The sequence below is a fragment of the Typopeltis vanoorti genome, chromosome 3 (genome assembly GCF_054136105.1).
Source record: "Typopeltis vanoorti isolate ZY-2024b chromosome 3, IOZ_Tvanoo_1.0, whole genome shotgun sequence".
NCBI classification, from domain to species: Eukaryota; Metazoa; Arthropoda; class Arachnida; order Uropygi; family Thelyphonidae; genus Typopeltis; species Typopeltis vanoorti.
In genome coordinates, this window is record NC_143551.1 from 72,402,237 (window position 1) to 72,422,434 (window position 20,198).

Here is a 20,198-nt window from a genome sequence, read left to right on the forward strand (position 1 = left end):
ATTTGGTAACAGAACTAGAAAAGGATTTATTTAAGCCACAACCCAAAACCTATAAAGTAATAAAATACATGAATAAAGAAATAAAAGAAAAGATAAAAATACAAACAATAGATTTAGAAAAATGCGTGACCTATTTCCAAAATCTCTGGATAGATGACAACAATGAATTAAAATTTTATAAGACAAAGAATGACCTAATAGAAAATATCACAATGTTAGAACTGAAAAATATAACAAAGAAGATAAAAAATAGGAAAACGCCAGGAGAAGACAATATAAATATAGAACTATACAAAAATGCAGGTGAAAAATTTAATGAAAGATTTCTGAAATTTTTTAATATGGTTTGGATGTCCGGAAAAACCCCTAACTCTTGTAAAAAAGCACTAGTTATCCCAATCTGTAAAAAAGGAAATAAAGCCAATTGCAATAATTATAGGGGAATTAGCCTGCTGAATACAGAATATAAAATATATGCAGGAATATTAAAAGAGAAACTAAGCAGCATTGTAGAAAAAAAATTACTAGAAGAACAAAACGGTTTCCGAAAAGGCCGATCCTGCATAGATCCAATTTTTACTTTAAAATTATTAATAGAAACGAGAAGAGAATTTCAAAAAGAAACACATGTGGCGTTTATTGATTATGAAAAAGCCTTTGATAAAATTATTAACAAAAATTGTTTAAAATATTAACCGATTTAAACATACCAAACCAACTTTTACAATCTATTCAAGCCTGTGTAGCTCAGTGGATGTGGCGTTTGCATACCACCGCGCTTGGCCGCACGAAGGAAGACTTCGTTTCGAGTCTAGTCGGCGACTAGAGGAAATTTTCCTAAGCCTTTTTTCGACCGGTTCCCGAGTTAGTCGATCTCTGGCACGGGAAAGCGGGTTTTTCGTCCTGTAAACTCAAGAAAATCGACCGTTGAACCCACATTATTTCAGACATTAAATATATTGTGTTAGGGTTAGGGACCACGAGATGGCGGCACATTTGAGTCGTCTCTCTTCACTGCATACCGCGTAATTAGTGATAGCTTTGGGCCATCTGTCTCTGGTTGGGTACCAGTGGAGATTGAACTGCCCCCTCAGTCTCCAAGTTAGATAGGGCTAAATGGCCTCGCCTACTCCCGTATACGGGAATAAAAAGGCGTTAGCTGATTTTTTCAAGAAATATATACAGGAAATAAAATAGCAGTTAAATTAGAACACACCTCAGAATGGAAAGATATATCAAGCGGAGCACGGCAAGGATGTACCCTCTCACCTCTGCTTTTCAATATATATATAAATGAAATATTAACAATCTGGAAACAGCATAACCCATTTGGTATACAAATGATCCAGCAAATGAAGATAGATACACTACTATTTGCAGATGGTCAAATAGTATTAACTACATCAGAAGATGACTTACAAAGATCATTAAAATCATTAAATGATATCTCAAAGCAATATAATATGACAATATCCAAAGAAAAAACAAAAATAATGGCATTCAAAGGAGAAAACCCAATAAGAAGTAAAATAGTGATAGATAATAAAATACTAAAACAAGTAAACACTTTCAGATACTTGGGATGTGATCTATCATACGAAGAAGAAAAAGACATAGACACTAAAATATCAAACTTTGTCAAAGTAAATGGTATAATAAATAATATATTTAAGCCATCCCTGGTACAAAAACACACTAGAATCAGACTATATAATGTCTTGTCAAAACCAACTCTACTGCAGAAATGAAGTTTCTCAGAAAAACAGCTGGATATACCAAGTGGGACCACAAAACAAATGAAGAAATCTTACAATCCCTGAAAATAAAACCAATTAATTACTACATAAGACAGTATAAACAAAAATGGCTAGAACATTTAAATCGAATGGACAATAGCAGACTACCAAAAATATTATACAGATACAAAATAAGTGGAAAAAGAAGAATCGGAAGACCAAGAAAGAGATGGCATGAGACCGGAACAGGCCACATGGCCTAAATTCCATGTTAGGAAGAAGAAAGAAGATCTTACATAAGTTATAAGAATAGAAGAACTATCGAATGTAGATCATCAATTTGGATGGAGAACGTACTATTTTTGAGTTCTGATATTACAGTTTTTTCTACATCTTCAGCCATTTCACCAATACGTCTTTTCATGGTATTCGCACCCAATGGTAAGCACTCGAAAACAGGGTCAGAATTTTTTTTCATTATGGTTTAAATTACTTCTTTGATTGCGGGTATGACAATGTCCTCTGCAATTGTATATGGTTTTCCTTTTTTTTTTGCTATATTAAAAGAAATATTATAGGAGGCTGTTAATCCTTGTTTATTGTCAGTTTCGGCAGGTGCTTTCATAAATGATTTTATAGTTGGTCGATGAGTGTATTTCTCTTTCAGTTCTTTAAAAAAGTTTAGATCTTTATCTTTCTTATCGGGATGGAGTCTTTGAAGATGATCTTTCATTTTTGCTGGATTCATTGCATCGTTACTAAAAGTAACGATAACTTGTTAACGATATTAAAAGAGACTGGGATCGAATACGTGTAAGTATAAGTAAATAAGCAACCGCGCACATGTTGCAATCCCGCTCCCACCGCGCTGGCAGGGGGGAACCACCGACATCCGTTTATTGGTTAATACGTCATTTTTGCCTACTTGACCGGCCTCCATAACTATTTTCATGGCCTTGCTCCACTTACAGGTCCTATTCATGTCATCACTATCCCCAAGATTCACTTTTAATTGCGTTGTCATTCAGGATGGAGGTAATCTAAGTTAACGGAATTAAATATTACCCGTACAATGATATCTTATATTTTTCTATCGACCCCTGAGCCCGAGTCCACCCCTAACAATGTTATATTGAACCCTTGGCGACCACTGGTATAGACGAAGCCCTTTGGTCCGAAAGACCCGGGTTCGATTCTCGTCAGTGACCTAAGGAACCTTTATCTGGTCTTGATAGACAAAAGGCGTTCTCTCACCGGGGCTCTCAGCTGGCAATGTGCCAAGAAGAGTCAATTCATGTTGAAGGGGAGGAAGGAATAAAACGTTGTACAAGTCGTTACCAACATTCGAAATCACGTGCATAAACGTAAAATTTTCCAACTGTTATACTAACAAAATAGTTAACACTTTAAAAACTACAATGATCATAAAAGAGAAGCTAATTTTCCGACGTGTAATAATAAACAACTCATCCCTGAAGATGGATTGATTACAATATTTTCGGAATGAATTCTCCTTCTTCTGACATGCGCAGAAGTATCAAAGGGTCTCGCATCTGTGAGACGTACAGTCGGGGATTTTTTCACCCGGAAACTCGGGTTTTTCTTCCCCCAGAACAGGAAAACCGGCCCCATGAATACTCGAATTTACATACATAGGATACACCGGGAAGCATCGGGCTAACCTTCTTATCCGCGAGTTACGGTTGTGGCCGCGAAGTCCAAGAATACTTGAAAAGATCGTGAACGCTTAAGTGTCTGTTAGAACAACTGATAGGATAAAAATCTATAACATTTTCTAGTAAAAATTTCTATCATAAATTTCGATTCAAATATCTTCATTGATTATAATCTTTTGAAAGTAATGATAAATTTCTTCAGATATTAAATTTTAAAATTGGTTCTTTTAATTCTTTTAGATGTTTTATTTTTTTAATTCCTTTACTAGTCCTTGGAACCCTGCTGCTCGTCAGGTGCGACCATACGTAAATGACCACTGTGTGTTACTCTACAGTTTATAGCCATTGCCGGTTTAACAACCGACTAGCAAAATGCTTGAGAATTGTAACAATAATCGGCTGGCTTGAGCCAGCTCTGACACATCACTGCTTTTCTTTTCTTTTATTTTATTATATTTATTTTCCTTTTCTTTTCTTTTTTTTTTTTTTTTGTTTGAAGTCATATTAAATTTTTTTGCATACCACATTTATCTTGAGTATTGTTCCTTAATGATAAATGATAAAAAGTAATTGCAGGATTATCTAACTCCATTCGTATAGCGTAGACCACTCTGAAATTTATTAAATGTTCTTTCAGAATTCTTCGTGCATATCTTTATACATCCAGAATTGCTCTCTGAAACCAGAAATCACTGCCACAACAATCACAACCAACTTAAATTGACCAAAGTTCTCCCTGTATGGTTACCTGTGCTTGTGCGGATAATATATGGCTTGAAGTATATTTGCTTCATTATGTGCATTCGTTTGCGAACTCTACCGCTTCTCTCAATTTTGAAAAGCATTCTAATCTTTTCGAGTTCTTATCCTTGGATCTTTGTATTCTGAAATCAGCCTATCCTAAAGTGAAGTCATCTTTCTTTGTTACTTTATTTCTAATTTCTATGTTTCTTAATTTCTATGCTTCTATGTTCGTGGCTCTAGCTGAGTATTCTTTTTTCTTTTTTTTTCAATTCCACACACCAAGCTGGAAGAGAAATTGGGGGTAGCTGCTGCAAGAGACCTAAAATAAATTTTCATCTCCAGATTAGAGTGCCTGATAATCCTCTCCACCCAAACAACACTCCAGATCTCATTTTTCTTAAGCAGTTCTCCTTCCAGATACACTGTTGAAGTAACCTCTCCTCTTGGTAATTCAGATCACAATCTCATCTATTTCATCATTAGTAGAGCACTGGCTCCTCAGCCATTCACAACCTCGTGCCCGTTGGCACGACAACGACAAGTGGTGAAATCTTTTGAGAATTTTAGTCGTCGGTTTCTTTTTCATGATGTGATTACTTTTTTCCCTGTCTCCTTATCCTGATAACATACGTTATCCGGATTTGAATGAGTGTCTTTATTCCACATTCTGTTAAAAATTTCCACCCCAAAATCCAAGCCATAATTTTATAAAAAGTGTGCCATGGTGGTTCAAGAAAAAAAAAAAAAGTTTATCATAAGGGGGATTGAGACAGGAAATACATCTTCATTCAATGAAGCACGCCACATCTGCAAATCATCAATACATCTGATAGTCCAAATGTAGAACACATTCTGCATGTACCATTCATAGTCGCATCTTTATATTCCTTCGCAAAAAACTGTTGGACGCAACGTTTGTCGATGTCTGTTTCCACCTCTCATCACACAGACTACAACATCAGCAATAAATAATAATCTGACTTTCTGATGTAACACTCATCCCACTCCTGTATAGATGACAAGGCAAATTACCTCCTTTTGTTTTATCTCAAACGATGTATCACATTCCTCCTGTGGCTTTCCAGTAGGAAGATATCAACATAGCCTTGAAACAATTTGGATACACACACACACACACACACACACAAAAAAAAGACTTCTGATTCTGAAGATCTTTTACCAGTTATATTTGGAAGATGTCGCCTGAACTATTTACGAAAATAAAGAGCCAAAAGACTTCATTTCGCGATGCAAAATTATATTAATCAAGGTGATATTAAATCCAGCATTATTTCAAAGCCGAATACAGACACTTTAAAAGTTTCGTATGAAATTGACTAAAGAGCTTACGGGAATACACTCGCTGGGATTTACGAGTTGCCCTAGCCGGACCTTATAGGAGAACATGATCGCTACGAAGTATCCATATTATTCGTCTTATATTGGTCCATTTTGATAAGGTTTCACTGCCTGACAGATGTTTCAAACTGGTTGGTTTTCGTCAGAGACCAGGCAGAAACCTTAAGAGTGCAAAAACTCTTGTTTAATACTAAGGAACTCGAAGTGTCAGAGAGATGTATTTTTCCTAAGTGAACTCTCGGTCGGTGCGTCAAGTATTTACTAAAACTAAGAGCCAAAAGGCGTCATTTCGGGGATGCAAAATTATACAAATCAAGTCGGTAATAAATCCAGCATCCGCGCGTTTAGCCTAGTGGCTGTGAGCTTAGCAACCATATGCCTGGGGAAGGAGTGTCCTAGGTTCGATTCCCGTCGGTGACATGAGAAGATGAAGGATCTTCCTCAGCCATAGTTAGCTGGTCGTGGGCATGGACAGTAGGGTTTTTCCCCAGTTTATCCTGGGGTTTTTCATCCTGTAAAGCAGGCAAACCGGCCTTGAGAACTCAACACTATGGACATAGGATACACCGAGGAGTAGGGCTGACCACCTTATCGTGTGAACGGTTGAGGTCCGATGATCAATAGACCCTCGTCACCGCAAGGTAAAAGGGAAAAAAGGAAGATGAGATGATGATGATTTCAAAGCTGAATGCAGAAATATAAAAATTTCGTATGAAATTTGACCTGAGAGCTTATGGGAATTATATATTATTTATATATAACTTATATATAATAAGAAGCCATACAGACTCATGATCTTCTCAGACTAGCTTTTGTAGTCATAACTGTAAGGAATAAGGAATAATAAGGAATGCCTAAATATGTATTTTTATGTGTAAATTGTTCATGAAATGCCGAATTTCATGGTTCACGATGAAAAATTCTCGTGAATGAAAAATACCTCCACTTCGCCGGGAGCATTGCTAACTCACCTAGGACTGAAAAGTCTGATTAAGGTGCTCTGTATTCTAGACAGAATTTGAATCCAAGTGTTTCCAATTAAATTAAAGAAAGCCTGCATAGCTCAATGGAAGTGATGTTTGTACTCCATGGAACTTAACAACAAGAAACAAAACTTCGGTTCAAAAAAAAAACTTCTAGTCACCGACTAAGGGAACATTTTCTAAGCTTTTTTTCTGATTGGCTACCAGTGGAGAATAGACTGCCCACTCAGTCTCCAAAAAGTTAGATATGGCTGAAATGGCCTCGCCTACTCTCTATACGGGAATAAAAAGACGTTAGCTGGTTGATTTCCAATTAAAGTGCTTCATCGAAACCCACTGAGCTAATGTCGACTTTCCTGACTTATGGGATTAAAAACTAGAGTTTCTGAAGAGAAAAACTTACATGGAGTAGACAGCATTTTTATCCAGAAGTTAGAACAGGCTCCGAATATCTGAAAAAAAAAAGTTATAAACAGAAAGCTGAACTGGACAATGCCACAACAATCAGTACATGAAAAATCTCTCTAATCAGATATACAATAGGAGCAATATGAATGCACCAGCCGATTTAGACACATTTGATCGTAATGCGAGACAAATAACTACACGTACGAGTTACGCGTTTGATCGGCACAATAGTGTAAATCAATTACACGCTCCAGAAAAAAGTGGAGGAAGTATACTTTAACAAATCAAAAATACAGTAGAATATGTAAAAAGAAGTCGATTAATTATATCAAAATAAGGACAGAAAGGATGCTGAGTGTAAGTGAAGCGTGGGTGTGAAATAACTTTACCATTTCCTTTTCGGTAAATGAAGAGCGGTTGTTTACTTCATAGCATGTTGCCTTCAATATCGACAGTTAAGTACGTCTAAAGTCATTAAGTTGTTATGCAAATTTTAATTGTTTTATTATGTGCTCGTATATGTGAAAAAAAATGAATACTTTAAAGCTTTTTTATTCGCATAGAGGAATGAATCTAATTTATCCCTATCTAGAGACTTAAAAATCGGTGGTGAGCTGGTCTTCACCCTTATCTGTCACCTACAGCTGAGCCTATGGTAACTGATAATTTTAAAGGCATCCGATCGAGAGTACAATAGTTAACTGTTGGTATCTTTGATCCTAAACCCTAACTCATATAGAGCAAGCTCTATGCTGTTTTTCTGAGTTGGGGTAATAAAATCCCAAGTCTCCGCAAGACAAATTCGTACTTACCTGGGGCAAACTTTTGTCGGATACTATACTCAAATATGATTCAGTTAATCTCTCAATATGGAACTAGACAGGTTTCTGCAAAGCCATGCACGTACATGCAAAATATATTCAACCCAGGAAAAATACGTTCCACAATTATTTCATAGATTCAAAAAGTAGAGAGAGCCTTCATAACTCACTTGACAACAAACATTTTCTTATATTTCAGCTATTATAGTACATGCAGAAGAATCACTTTCAGAAGTAAATTAGATATAATAGAGGAAAAATCATTTAATGATTCATTTAAGATTTCTTTAAGATTTATTCATTTCTTCAATCAAGAAGAAAACGGTCTCTTCTTTGAATAATCTTCCTATAAAAAGAGGAGATTTTATGCTGCTAAAAATGATGCATATTATGAACATTATAATTAGACAGCTAAACATCCGCTAATGCTTTTTTATTCCCCTATAGGGAATAAGCTAGGCCGTTGTAGTCCTAACTTTTGGAGACTGAAGGAGCAGTTCAATCTCCAACAGTAGCCAATCAAATATAGCTAACCCAATGCTATCACTCATTATACATGGCATCCAGTGAAGAGAAGCAACTAAGTGCCGCCATCTCTTGATCCTTAATCCTAATATCATATTTCGCTGTCTGAAACAGTGTGAGTTTTAGGGTGAATTTTCTTAAATTTACGAGACGAAAAACCTGAGGTTCTGGGAGAAACAAAACCAGCTTCCATGTGCCAGAGATCGACCATTCTTTGGGTAGCTTAGCATGATGGACTCTCACACTGCTTTCACTGAGCTACACAGTCTACCAGAACTAGAGAAGTTACTTTAAAAAGGAAAGAAAAAAGGTAGCCGACTATACAACAGATATGGAAAGAGTAATTTCAGCTACAGATTGGATGACTTTAACCAACTAAAACAGGTGGAGAAAAACAAAAGAAACTAACACGGCTATAAGCCATTTAAATAGCTATTTCATCTTAAAGCTACAGGTACTTTTATTTATTTTTTACTCCCCAAAGTTTTATGCAACAAAAATGCTTTTGTATTTTGTATAACGAGCATACTGATGGAATATATCATCTTTTCTGACATTTTTGTACATTTATTAATTTCCTCTTACCATTTATTATAACAACGTTGAGTAATACAGTTTTCTTATAACAAAACGCAGTTTTTTAAACAATACATCCACAAAAAATCGTATTATATAAAAGAATGCTAGAAACAAAAGCATTAACAGTTCTGTTTTCTGCATTAAGCACACGTGAAAAAAAAAAAAGTAGAAATTATTCGTCTTTTCCTGTGTACTCTAAGATTTTCTTTAAACAAATTAATTTTATCAAAAATTCTTTATCAAAAGCACCAGTAGCGCACTGAGGATTTAATCTTGGAGGGGACCCGAGTTGAGTAGACGATTTGAGAATACACACTACGCACCGCATACGCCCTATGACTGAGCATCTGCAATGACCGCTAATTCATAAGTAGTATAGAAATAAAAGACAAGACACAACATAAATTAAAAAAAAAAAAAGAATATTAATTAGGGAAAGATTTTTGGAAATTTTTCTTGTGTTTTTTCCTTTTTCTTTAGAGGGGCCAGGGACCCCTCTCCCCCCCTCTGGGTGCGCCACTGAAAAGCAATGTTTTATCTCCACGGTCCTGATGTAGATATATGGAATGCACGAAATAGTTTAAATCACTTGTGTGGGATTCCTTATCGTTTTTCGGATTGATTCTGTGAAAAAGCTTCAAGAAGTTTTAGATCTATATTTCTTCTGCAGTATTGTTCACTGTAAATATAGCTAAGCTTCTTTCCAGTAGCTTAGCTAATATGCTTATAATGAAGAATATAACTACATGGTGGCCCATAAGTCACGACTGGGTTTAAAATGTAAATAACTATTTTTTTTTTTTTTCAGGTATTCTGAGGAACATTTGGGAAATTAATCATGGTAAAGTTCACAACCCAACAACAAACCAAAAGCGTGCAATTTTATATAGAAAATCAGCACATTTTAGCGAGCGAATAATTTCGAGAAGATTTGCAATTAATAGTCTTCTAGATCTGGTGGCTCCCAGCTTCCTCCTATGGGATTACCTGAAGGAAAAGGTATATGCGAACAAGCCCCAGAGAATTCCACAGCTGAAGGAGAACATTTGTGCAGGGCGCTGTAGTCAGAAACATTCTGACAGTTCCGTGACAGCTGTCATGGAACTTGCTGTAAAAGGGCCCGTCTTTGTGAAGCCGAAAATGGAAGCCATTTACGTGATATGGTTTTTCGTAACTAATAAAAAAAAAAAATTCAGATTTTGAATTTCATTATAACAAAAAAAAAGAATAATTTAAATTAATAAATAAATAAAATTATTACACGTTTAAACCTCCCTTTGTGACTTATGGACCGCCGTGTACTTTACAAACATTTCAGACTACTTCGAATTGTATTTTTAACCGAGCTACATTTATTACGGTAATTGGATTACAACAAAAGTATTACTTAATATTTTTATTAGAAAAGTAGGTTTTGTAATAAAAGTATTACAAATACTTTTACTGGCTCTGATTATGACACGAATTACTATCATTGTTTTATGATCATCTCCAATATCTGCATTCTGTCGTTGTCCACATCGCAATTCCTAAAAAAAAAACAAAATTACTATTACGTTACACCGCTAAGCACTCATCCAGACTTTACTGCACACAACTCATCCTCTCCACATAATCAACCGACTACAACTAATGCCATCTATTGTCCGCCGCCAATAGTATTTTTTTTTATCTGAAAATTGCTTTTGTTCACCTTCAATTGAAAGAAGAGGAAAAAAAAAACATATGAAAGTTCCTCTCGGTATAATGAAAATCGAACTCAGGCTCTATACAGAGAAAAGCGCAATGTACCGCCGTTCTTCCAATTACACTCCGGTGGTATTTATCATGCTGTTGTATTAAATTTTATATAAAAAAATCAAAAACGGGCGGCATAGCTATTTTGTTCCTGACAGGGTAAGTATTGAAATATTACACTGCATCGGTCAAGTGGACCAATTTTATTACACGATAAACAGGTTAGTCTGAAATACTTTCCTTGGCGATTGCGAGGGATGTAAAGGATATTTGGTAGAAAGAGAATTTTAATTTAGGTTAACCTGCATGGCCGATCGCCTTTGCTCTTTAAACCCGCCAGGTGAGGTCCTAAATATCCGAAAAGAAGAAACATGCACGTACATAACAAGCGTAATTGATCCATTTCTTGATATACTACACTTAAAATGTTAGCAATTAAAATATTAAAATATACATTAAAAAAAAAAAAAAACGACTTGTCTATATCCAAAACTATGCATTTAGCATCTTATTGTATAGCTATCCTTCGGGTAATCTGCTGTATAGCAAACTAGTAAATAGACAGTCTATCCTCCAAATAAAATCAAAACTAATTCATAAAGTGCTCTTTGGCCCTATCTTGTACTCGTTCGATAGAGTTATCAGAATATCGAGGAAGGACTGATATCGAGATACCCTTCACCGCATTTCATTCTAAGGTTTTTTGTATAACGATGCAACATCTGTCTAAAGTAAACACAGGGCAGTAATCAGAAAAAAAAGTACAACATATACTTTGTTGCTGGATAATGCAGGTAATTTATTATTCTGTTAGAATAAACATTACTACTTACAGTATTAGTAATATTGGTTATAAGCCAAATATTTTATTAATATTAAAATATAAAACTGAATCCATAAAATAACTGATTATAGATTATAAAATGTTTACTCATTTTTACTATTTTTTTAATTTTATTTTTAAGTAAACTGCTTTCTGAGAACTTATATTTTGGTAGAATATTATTTTATTCTTATGTTCTTTACGGGAGATTTTATATTAATTTATTTTATAATGCTTTCATTCTTTTCAGTTATACTACTACCTTTTATTATTATTTCACATCAGAAATGTTTTTTACGTCTGTAGATTTTAAGTTACATTATTTCATTGCAATAATTTGCTATTTTTTCAGAGCGGAAATTTTTATATTCAAACAGTTTCATGTTTATATCGTTTGCAGGATGACCACCCAGCAAAAATATTTTGTGCCAACTTATGCAGGAAAAAAGTACTAGATTTTTATTTGCTTTCGTTTCATTCTATTTAGGACATTTTACGATACTACTACCTTTTTATCATAGATGAACTCAATGCAAAACCGCTAAATTAATACATGTACGACAAATATGAGAAATCATACTTGTGTCACTGAATGTGATCGAGAAGATAAAAATATTAAACTCATATGTTTAACTCTCATGTTGTTATCATTATTATTCGGAAGGAAGGAAGTACTAGATCTGTTGCTGGTACATCTGTCTTTCGTACTAGTGGTGTCACCCTCGTCGTTTGGTTTATGAATCACGCCACCTAACATTGTCAGCTTAAAACGCGTTTTAATTATAAAAGCACGCTAATAGAATTCGTTGACGAATCCGATAGTATTATTTCAAATTTGAGTTTCACTTTAATTTGAAATTGCCACATTGATATCATAATATATCTTCAAGAATATTTGAATTGTAACTTTTCATTTTATTAGTAAAACGATAGCATTACGGATTGAACACTATAACAATTAATAATTGGCAAGTAAACACATATAAGATCATTGGATGAAATAGATTAACAAAGTTAAATTTCGCACGATTTCAGTATTATCAATTAAACAACGTCTAAAGTTAAATTACACGTTGTTAAATTAATTAATCTGTTTTGTACCTCTAAATTCTTTATAATGGCAATACATTATAATGAACTTAGGAGGTTAAGAAAGTCACCAGCAGTCTCGGCGGCTTAGTCGATAACGACTATATTCTTAGTTGAAAAAATCACCGCTCGAATGCTGTTTAGTAACTAGGGAACATCTATGAGAGTTTCTCAACTGAATCTGAGTTACCACGCACGATATGTACAGGTTTTACAACCTCTAATGTATGAGATTTATATAAAAAAAAATAAAATAAATTTAGCAAACGTTCCTATCAGTCACAAGTCACTGAAAAATTATTCGGAGTAGAAATAATTTTGCTTCTTTTTTTAAAACAATATTCGAAAAGAAAACTAATTTAGTTTTTTATTTTATTTCTTGGCTTCTTGACCTTCATTTGTACTCGCTATCTTTATCATCCCCCATCGTTTGTTCGTGGTTGATTATTCCTGTCTATCATCGTTTTGAAATTCTATGCTTTTAGACAAGGACATAAGCACAGATAAAAATAAAGAAAACTGACAGACTGCAAACAAATGTTAATTAAGAGTGACGCAAAAATAGAACATCTGATATGGGAGCATCCATATATAATATTATTCTCTAAGGTAGATAGGAGGTTGAAAAGTGATATTTGTCACTACTGAGGGAAAGACGCATCATATGACATATTCTCACATTACGATTCAACGAAGTAAAGGCATTCACATTTTTTTTAACTTTTTATTCCCAAGAAATCTCAAGGATACAAAACCCACTCTTCTTCTTTCAAAAGGGCTAAAATTTAGTAACCCTGCTGTATTTGTAAGTTTTATTTCCTCGAATCACTCTTATCGGCCTTCTGGTTGAAAGCTCGTCCATCTATGTGTGGCATAAGGAGGTTATGCTATTGCTAAGTTATATCCAGCTGAGTCTGTTTCGTTCTTGATGATGTAATAAGTTACAATTGAAACCAGGAAACATTAACTTACTAATTTTAGTAAAGAGAAAGTATTTTGTTATATAGAGACTAAGTTACGTGAGATGAATTCAACAGTAAAGTTGCAAAAAAAAAAGAAAAAAAAAACATTATTTATTTATTTATTTATTTATTTATTTATTTTGCACAAATAGTGTAACTCAGCGTACTGATTATGGGAGAGAAAAAAAACCAGCTATAAATTTGGGAATTTAGATAATTGGCATTATGACTGTTAATATTAATAATCTTTTTTGATTTACAGTTTCATTTTATTATTACAGCGTTTATTTTATTTTGTTTCAATGATTTCTCTTCTAGATATTTAAGATCGCTGATAAACATATATATCTCGAAACTATAATTGTGATACTGAGATTTTTATCACTACTTCATTTAGCGATGAATGTGTTTCGCGACTTCTGCGAAACTCAACAAGATATTTAATTATTTATTTTCTTCTCCAAAGAGACGATGCATTGATTCATTAACTTAAAAGATGAAATAAAATATATTTAATATTTCTTTTCTACATTTATTTGATTTTTCAGAGGCGAAACCTCTTCACAACTATATTCCTTGTAATATATTCTGCTACTTTATTTTTTCTCTCTCTTTTTTCTATTTTTATTTTTTCCTGTAATATAGTTTAAAGTCTGAGTTCCTTTAACTGCTCTTCGACTTAGTTTATATCTGTTATGGGATTCAAATATAGACCTTTGATTTATGCCCATCTAATTTTTCTGTCTAGACCAGTGGTTCTTAACCGGTGTTCCCCGAAACACTTGTGTTCCGCGAACTGGTTACAAGTGTTCCGCCGGTGAAAGATGTCACATGACACAGTTCTGAGTGTAATTGGCTACTCTGAATAAAAATATTATTAATTGTTCTGTTATAACGGAAATAATTCGATGGAATTATTTCCGTTATAACAGAACAATTAATAATATTGGAAGAAAATATTTCAAGTTACTTTCCTTCCTTAAATACACACAGTTATGATGGATATGAAATCCATTTGGCACAGTTAATACATCGACTTGGGAATTTTCGTTACAAGAAGAACAACAGTTAGTTATCTTGTCAACGAATCGTAATCTAAAAATGAAATTCTCTGAAATGACTCTTGAAGAATTTTGGATTTTGGTGCAAGCCGAATACTCAGCTCTCTCTCCACAAGGGCACTGAAAATATTGTTACAGTTTTCAACATCATATTTGTGTGAGCTCGGTTTCTAATATTAACCCATAAAAAACTAAAAAGTGGGAAAGACTTAGTAATATAGACAAAGAGATGAGGGTAGCTATATCACCTATTAGATCTGATATTGCTGAAACCTGCAAAAGCCGACAAGCTGAAGTATCGCATTAAAATAAGTTCCATTTTTATAAAAGGCGAGTCTATGCATATTTTTATTGTTAGTTTTATGACCCTAATGTTTTTGGTGTTCCCCAAATTTTTCTTATAATCAAAAGTGTTCCGTGAGTTTGAAAAGGTTAAGGTTATATATATATATATAGATATATATATATATATACATATATGCTGACGTCAGTCTGTATCACTGTAATTGTGAAAAATCATCCCCCCCCCCATCCAAAGCCAACATACAAAACACTTTTGCTGGGAGTTCTTTAAACTTCCATTGGATCCTTTACCCCCACTTCCTGCTGTTATTGAGTTTCACGACTTCTGTGAAACTCAACCACATATTTAATTTTTCTTCCCCTCCAAAGAGATGATTGCATTCATTCATTAACTTCAAATTCGAAAGAAAACATATTTAATTGAACGTGCCATCAATTCTATGGCGTCTAGAACGCCTTCAAATTTCAGCAATGCGCTTGCAAGTTCATTTATAGACGTTTCTCTTGTAATGTATGTTTTTGTATTTCTATTTTCATGCTATGCATCCATTGAAGTGTTCTAAAAAGACAAGAAGACAAAACTAGTTGCGCATTCAAATAATATATATATATATATATATATATATATATATACAAAACACACTACTAGTTTCGGCCTGTAACAGCCTTCTTCAGGTGTTTTATAAAAGAAAAAACACTAAACATTGAGGGTTAAAAGACTATGAACAACACAGACAGTCTTTATACATAATTAGCATGAAAACGTTGTAGTTGTATTTGAAGCTGTTCTTTCGTTTGCTGCATTGTTGGGAGAGTGCGTGCTTGCTGCATCACGTGAACGCTGGTACATGATTACAGCTGAATGACTATATGGGAGGTTGTAGCTTAAATTGTTATTTAGATGAACAGGATTGAAGATGATTTCTCTACATTCCACAATTTTTCTCTCTACTTCGTCACTGCAACGGAAGATGTTAGTAGATTTTTCCCAGCAGACTTTGTGACTTTGGTTATCATCATTAGGATTAGTCGAGAAAAGGATATGACTTGATAATGCACTCGCTCGCTGTCTCTTGTAAGTAATGTCTCTCATGTGTTCTTCCATACGCATTTCGACAGATTTGTCTGTCTGCCCAAAATAACGAATATCGCAATCACATAATATTTTATATACACCAGGGTATTTGAGTTGATGATAACAAGGTTTTGGGTGGCTAATCAAGGAAAGGATCTTTGGAAGTGGAGTGAACAAGGTTCTAATATTGTATTTTCTTCGAACTTTTGCTAATTTATGTGAAACAGTACTTATGTAAGGAATAGATATATTGCCTTTGAATCTATTTGTTTCTTCTGAGTGATGTCTAGGAGGATTAAGAAGGAATTTGTCAATGATTTTCTTGGAATATCCATTAACTTCGAAAGAAGTTTTCAGATGGTTTATTTCTGTAAGAAGTTCATTTGGGTCATCAAGAAGAGAACGGGCTCTATATCCCAAGGTGGAAATTATTCCAAGCTTATGAGGAGGGAAATGATGGGACTGACTGTGCAGATATCTGTTGGTATGTGTGGGCTTTCTATATATCGATATTTTTAGTTTACCAGAAGAGCAAGTCAGTTTGACATCAAGAAAAGGCAAGGAATTATTCATTTCAAGCTCAGCAGTAAACTTAATTCTTTGATGTTGGCTAAAAAACCATAAGGGATTCATATCCATGGCTCCAAACAATGAAGACATCATCCACATAACGTTTCCAAACTTTAGGTGTTAAAATAAAGGAAGAGATAGCCTCGGTTTCAAAATCTTCTAAGTAAATATTTGCAAGAACCGGAGATAAAGGATTATCCATAGCCAGTCCATGATTTTGTTTGTATATATTATCTTGATATTTGAAGTAACCGGACCTGACAATGTGTAAGCAAGACTAACATTTTTTTGAATAACTTGTCCTTGAGTAATGTTAGGACTTCATCTGTTGGGACATTAGTGAACAAAGAAGTTATGTCCAAGCTAGCCATGATGTCATTTTCATCAACTGTAATATCCTTGATGTATGTAACAAATTCTGTAGTGTTCTTGATAAAGGATGGTGACTTCCCTGAAAAACTTTTTAGGTATTTGGCAAGATATTTTGAAAGATTGTATGTAGGAGAATCGATACCTTCTACAATTGGGTGTAATCGAGTGTTCTCTTTATGGATTTTAGGAACACTATATATGCGAGGAATTAACGGATGGAGAGAGCGTAGAGATAAACGAACGTTTCGGGATAATTCAGTTGTTGTTTTTAATAAGTTGTTTGTACGATTTTGAAGTTCACGAGTTGGATCTCTCTCATGTATTGAGTAGGTATCATTATGTAGTAATTCAATCATTTTATTCTGGTAATCTTCAGAGTTCAGGATGACTGTTGCATTTCCTTTATCCGCAGGGAGGATGATTATATCTCTCTTGTTTTTTAAACTTTTAATAGCTTTGCGTTCAGTTGAAGTAATGTTGTCTACAGGTGGTTTTGCGTTATTGATAATAAAGATTGATTCAATACGTAGAAGGTTTGCATCTTGTGGAGGGAGAAAAGAAGCAGCTTTTTCTATTTTTGTAAGCAGTGTCTCCTTTGGTATTAATTTTGGGGAAGGAATAAAGTTTAGACCTTTACTAAGGATGGTTTGTTCTACATCTGAAAGTATATAGGATGATTTGTTGATAACGACTTTGTCAATATTGATGTGTGGTTTTGAGTTCCTATTATTTTGTAATCTCTTTAATGTTTCAAATTTACTTATAAGATTTACTTTGTTATTATAGTGTATTCTGGCTGCTTGAGATTCACAGTATGTATTAAAGGTATGACAACTTTCATTATCTAGAGATTCTTCCAGTTTTTCAGCTATGATTCTTTTTTTATTGAAAAGAAAAGCGAGAGTTCGTTTAGTATCCGAGATTCTTTCAGACAGTAGGTCTAATTTAGCTTTATGATAGATTCTCTTCGCACGTTCAGTTGTTATGTTTTCTTTAAAGCATATAAATTTAGGAAAGACAGCATGGAATTTGCAACGTTTTAAGAAGACCAACCTGTTGATGTTTAGTCCAATCCTCTTTAGTGTCTTGTTGAAGTTTCTTTTATTATTGATAATAGAAGCCTCGTCATGAAGGTTATAGATGACAGAATGATCATTGACTCGGTTAACATACATAGTTTTATGAAGAATTAAATGACTAGAACCGAGATTTAAGTAAAAAGATTTTAATATAAACACACTACTAGTTTCGGTTCTGTTTCACATAAATTAGCAAAAGTTCGAAGAAAATACAATATCAGAACCTTGTTCACTCCACTTCCAAAGATCCGTTTTCCTTAATTAGCCACCCAAAACCTTGTCATCATCAACTCAAATACCCTGGTGTATATAAAATATTATGTGATTGCGATATTCGTTATTTTGGGCAGACAGACAAATCTGTCGAAATGCGTATGGAAGAACACATGAGAGACATTACTTACAAGAGACAGCGAGCGAGTGCATTATCAAGTCATATCCTTTTCTCGGCTAATCCTAATGATAACCAAAGTCACAAAGTCTGCTGGGAAAAATCTACTAACATCTTCCGTTGCAGTGACGAAGTAGAGAGAAAAATTGGGGAATGTAGAGAAATCATCTTCAATCCTGTTCATCTAAATAACAATTTAAGCTACAACCTCCCAGATAGTCATTCAGCTGTAATCATTTACTGGCGTTCACGTGATGCAGCAAGCCCGCACTCTCCCAACAATGCAACAAACGAAAGAACAGCTTCAAATACAACTACAACGTTTTCATGCTAATTATGTATAAAGACTGTCTATGTTAAGACTATTACACTTTTTTTATATAATCTTTGTCAAGTAGCTTTATTTTATCCTCCTACATGTTTCGCCAATTTTTCTATTGGCATCCTCAGCGAATACAAACTAGTAAGCTAAAATGAAGGTTGCAGACTAGGTTATAACTGATGGTTCTAATTCATACAAAAAAATTGGTATTGTGCGTGACAATGTGCGTGTCTTGTTAATTTGATTTATTCGTTATGGCTCATGACGTAATTGTTATGAAAGTTCATTTCTTTGATGTTTAATGATCTGATTAAAGTTTTCCAAATTTCTGGTAAAATTAGACCGTGATTCTTGTTTAGGTTTTCAGTTTTACGGGAGACTGTAGCTGCTTTTTTAAAGGTTCTTGAATGGTAGTTATCTTCTATGTATGGCATAAGGCTCTTATCCCACTCAATGTGATGGTTAGTAGAGGCAAAGTGGCATGAAAGGCCTGAAATGTCTTGTCTGTTATTTCTGACATATCCTATGTGTTCTTTCTTTCTCATTTCGAAAGTCTATGTTGTTCATAGTCTTTTAACCCTCAATGTTTAGTGTTTTTTCTTCTTTTATAATGTCACCTGAAGAAGGCTGTTACAGGCCAAAACTAGTAGTGTGTTTATATTAGAACCTTTTTACTTAAATCTCGAGGGTAAAAAAAAATATATATATATGTAAGTAAAAAAAAAATATATATATATATGTAGGAAGTATTTTTACCTTGGGTATAAATATGTTAAAGATACCAAGCAATTTTAAACCTGGTTTTACTCCATTTTCCAAGTAAGCAAACAGAACAAAAGTCAAGTTTGCGCCTGCAATTGATGCAAGTCTAACTGATCCCACAGGTAGTGCAAGATCAGGGCAACTCGTGGTAAAGGTGGAACAAGCTCCGATCACTAATCTTAATATTTACCCTTAATGACAAAACACATCTCCAGGAAGGGGATGTATGATGTTTTGTATTAAAGGCAAGGGCCAAAACACCTTATGGTAACTTGTTTTGGTGAAATACTTACAAGCTCTGTATTACTAAATCTTTGTATTTCTAGCCTAGCTCCCACTGATGAGACCTCAATAAAGGTCGAAACCGGTCTGGGTAGTGGCCCCTTGCCTTTAATACAAAACATCATACATCCCCTTCCTGGAGATGTGTTTTGTCATTAAGGGTAAATATTAAGATTAGTGATCGGAGCTTGTTCCACCTTTACCACGAGTTGCCCTGATCTTGCACTACCTGTGGGATCAGTTAGACTTGCATCAATTGCAGGCGCAAACTTGACTTTTGGTCTGTTTGCTTACTTGGGAAATGGAGTAAAACCAGGTTTAAAATTGCTTGGTATCTTTAACATATATATATATATATAAAGCGCCTAAAAGATGTCAAAAAATATGAGATAAGGGTTTAAACGAACAACGAATGGTACAGAATGGTACATACAGTATAATTATGAATGTAAGTCGTCTTCCGTTCGGGCCCTTTCATATCTTACCAGAAACGAAAAAATAAATTCTGAAATTGTATCCTGGATTATATCAGTGTAATT

At 34.3% G+C, this 20,198-nt stretch overlaps 1 protein-coding gene across 1 annotated transcript in view; it reads left to right on the forward strand.

The window, feature by feature from the left end:
* The first annotated feature begins 11,299 nt into the window (after positions 1-11,299).
* LOC150108263 (protein Aster-B-like) overlaps positions 11,300-20,198 on the forward strand; it is a 227,862-nt gene continuing 218,963 nt past the window's right edge. The window contains exon 1 of the mRNA XM_090415712.1: positions 11,300-11,362. Within this exon, the coding sequence (XP_090271838.1) occupies positions 11,357-11,362 (6 nt within the window). The 5' untranslated portion in view covers positions 11,300-11,356. The remainder of the gene's footprint in view (positions 11,363-20,198) is intronic.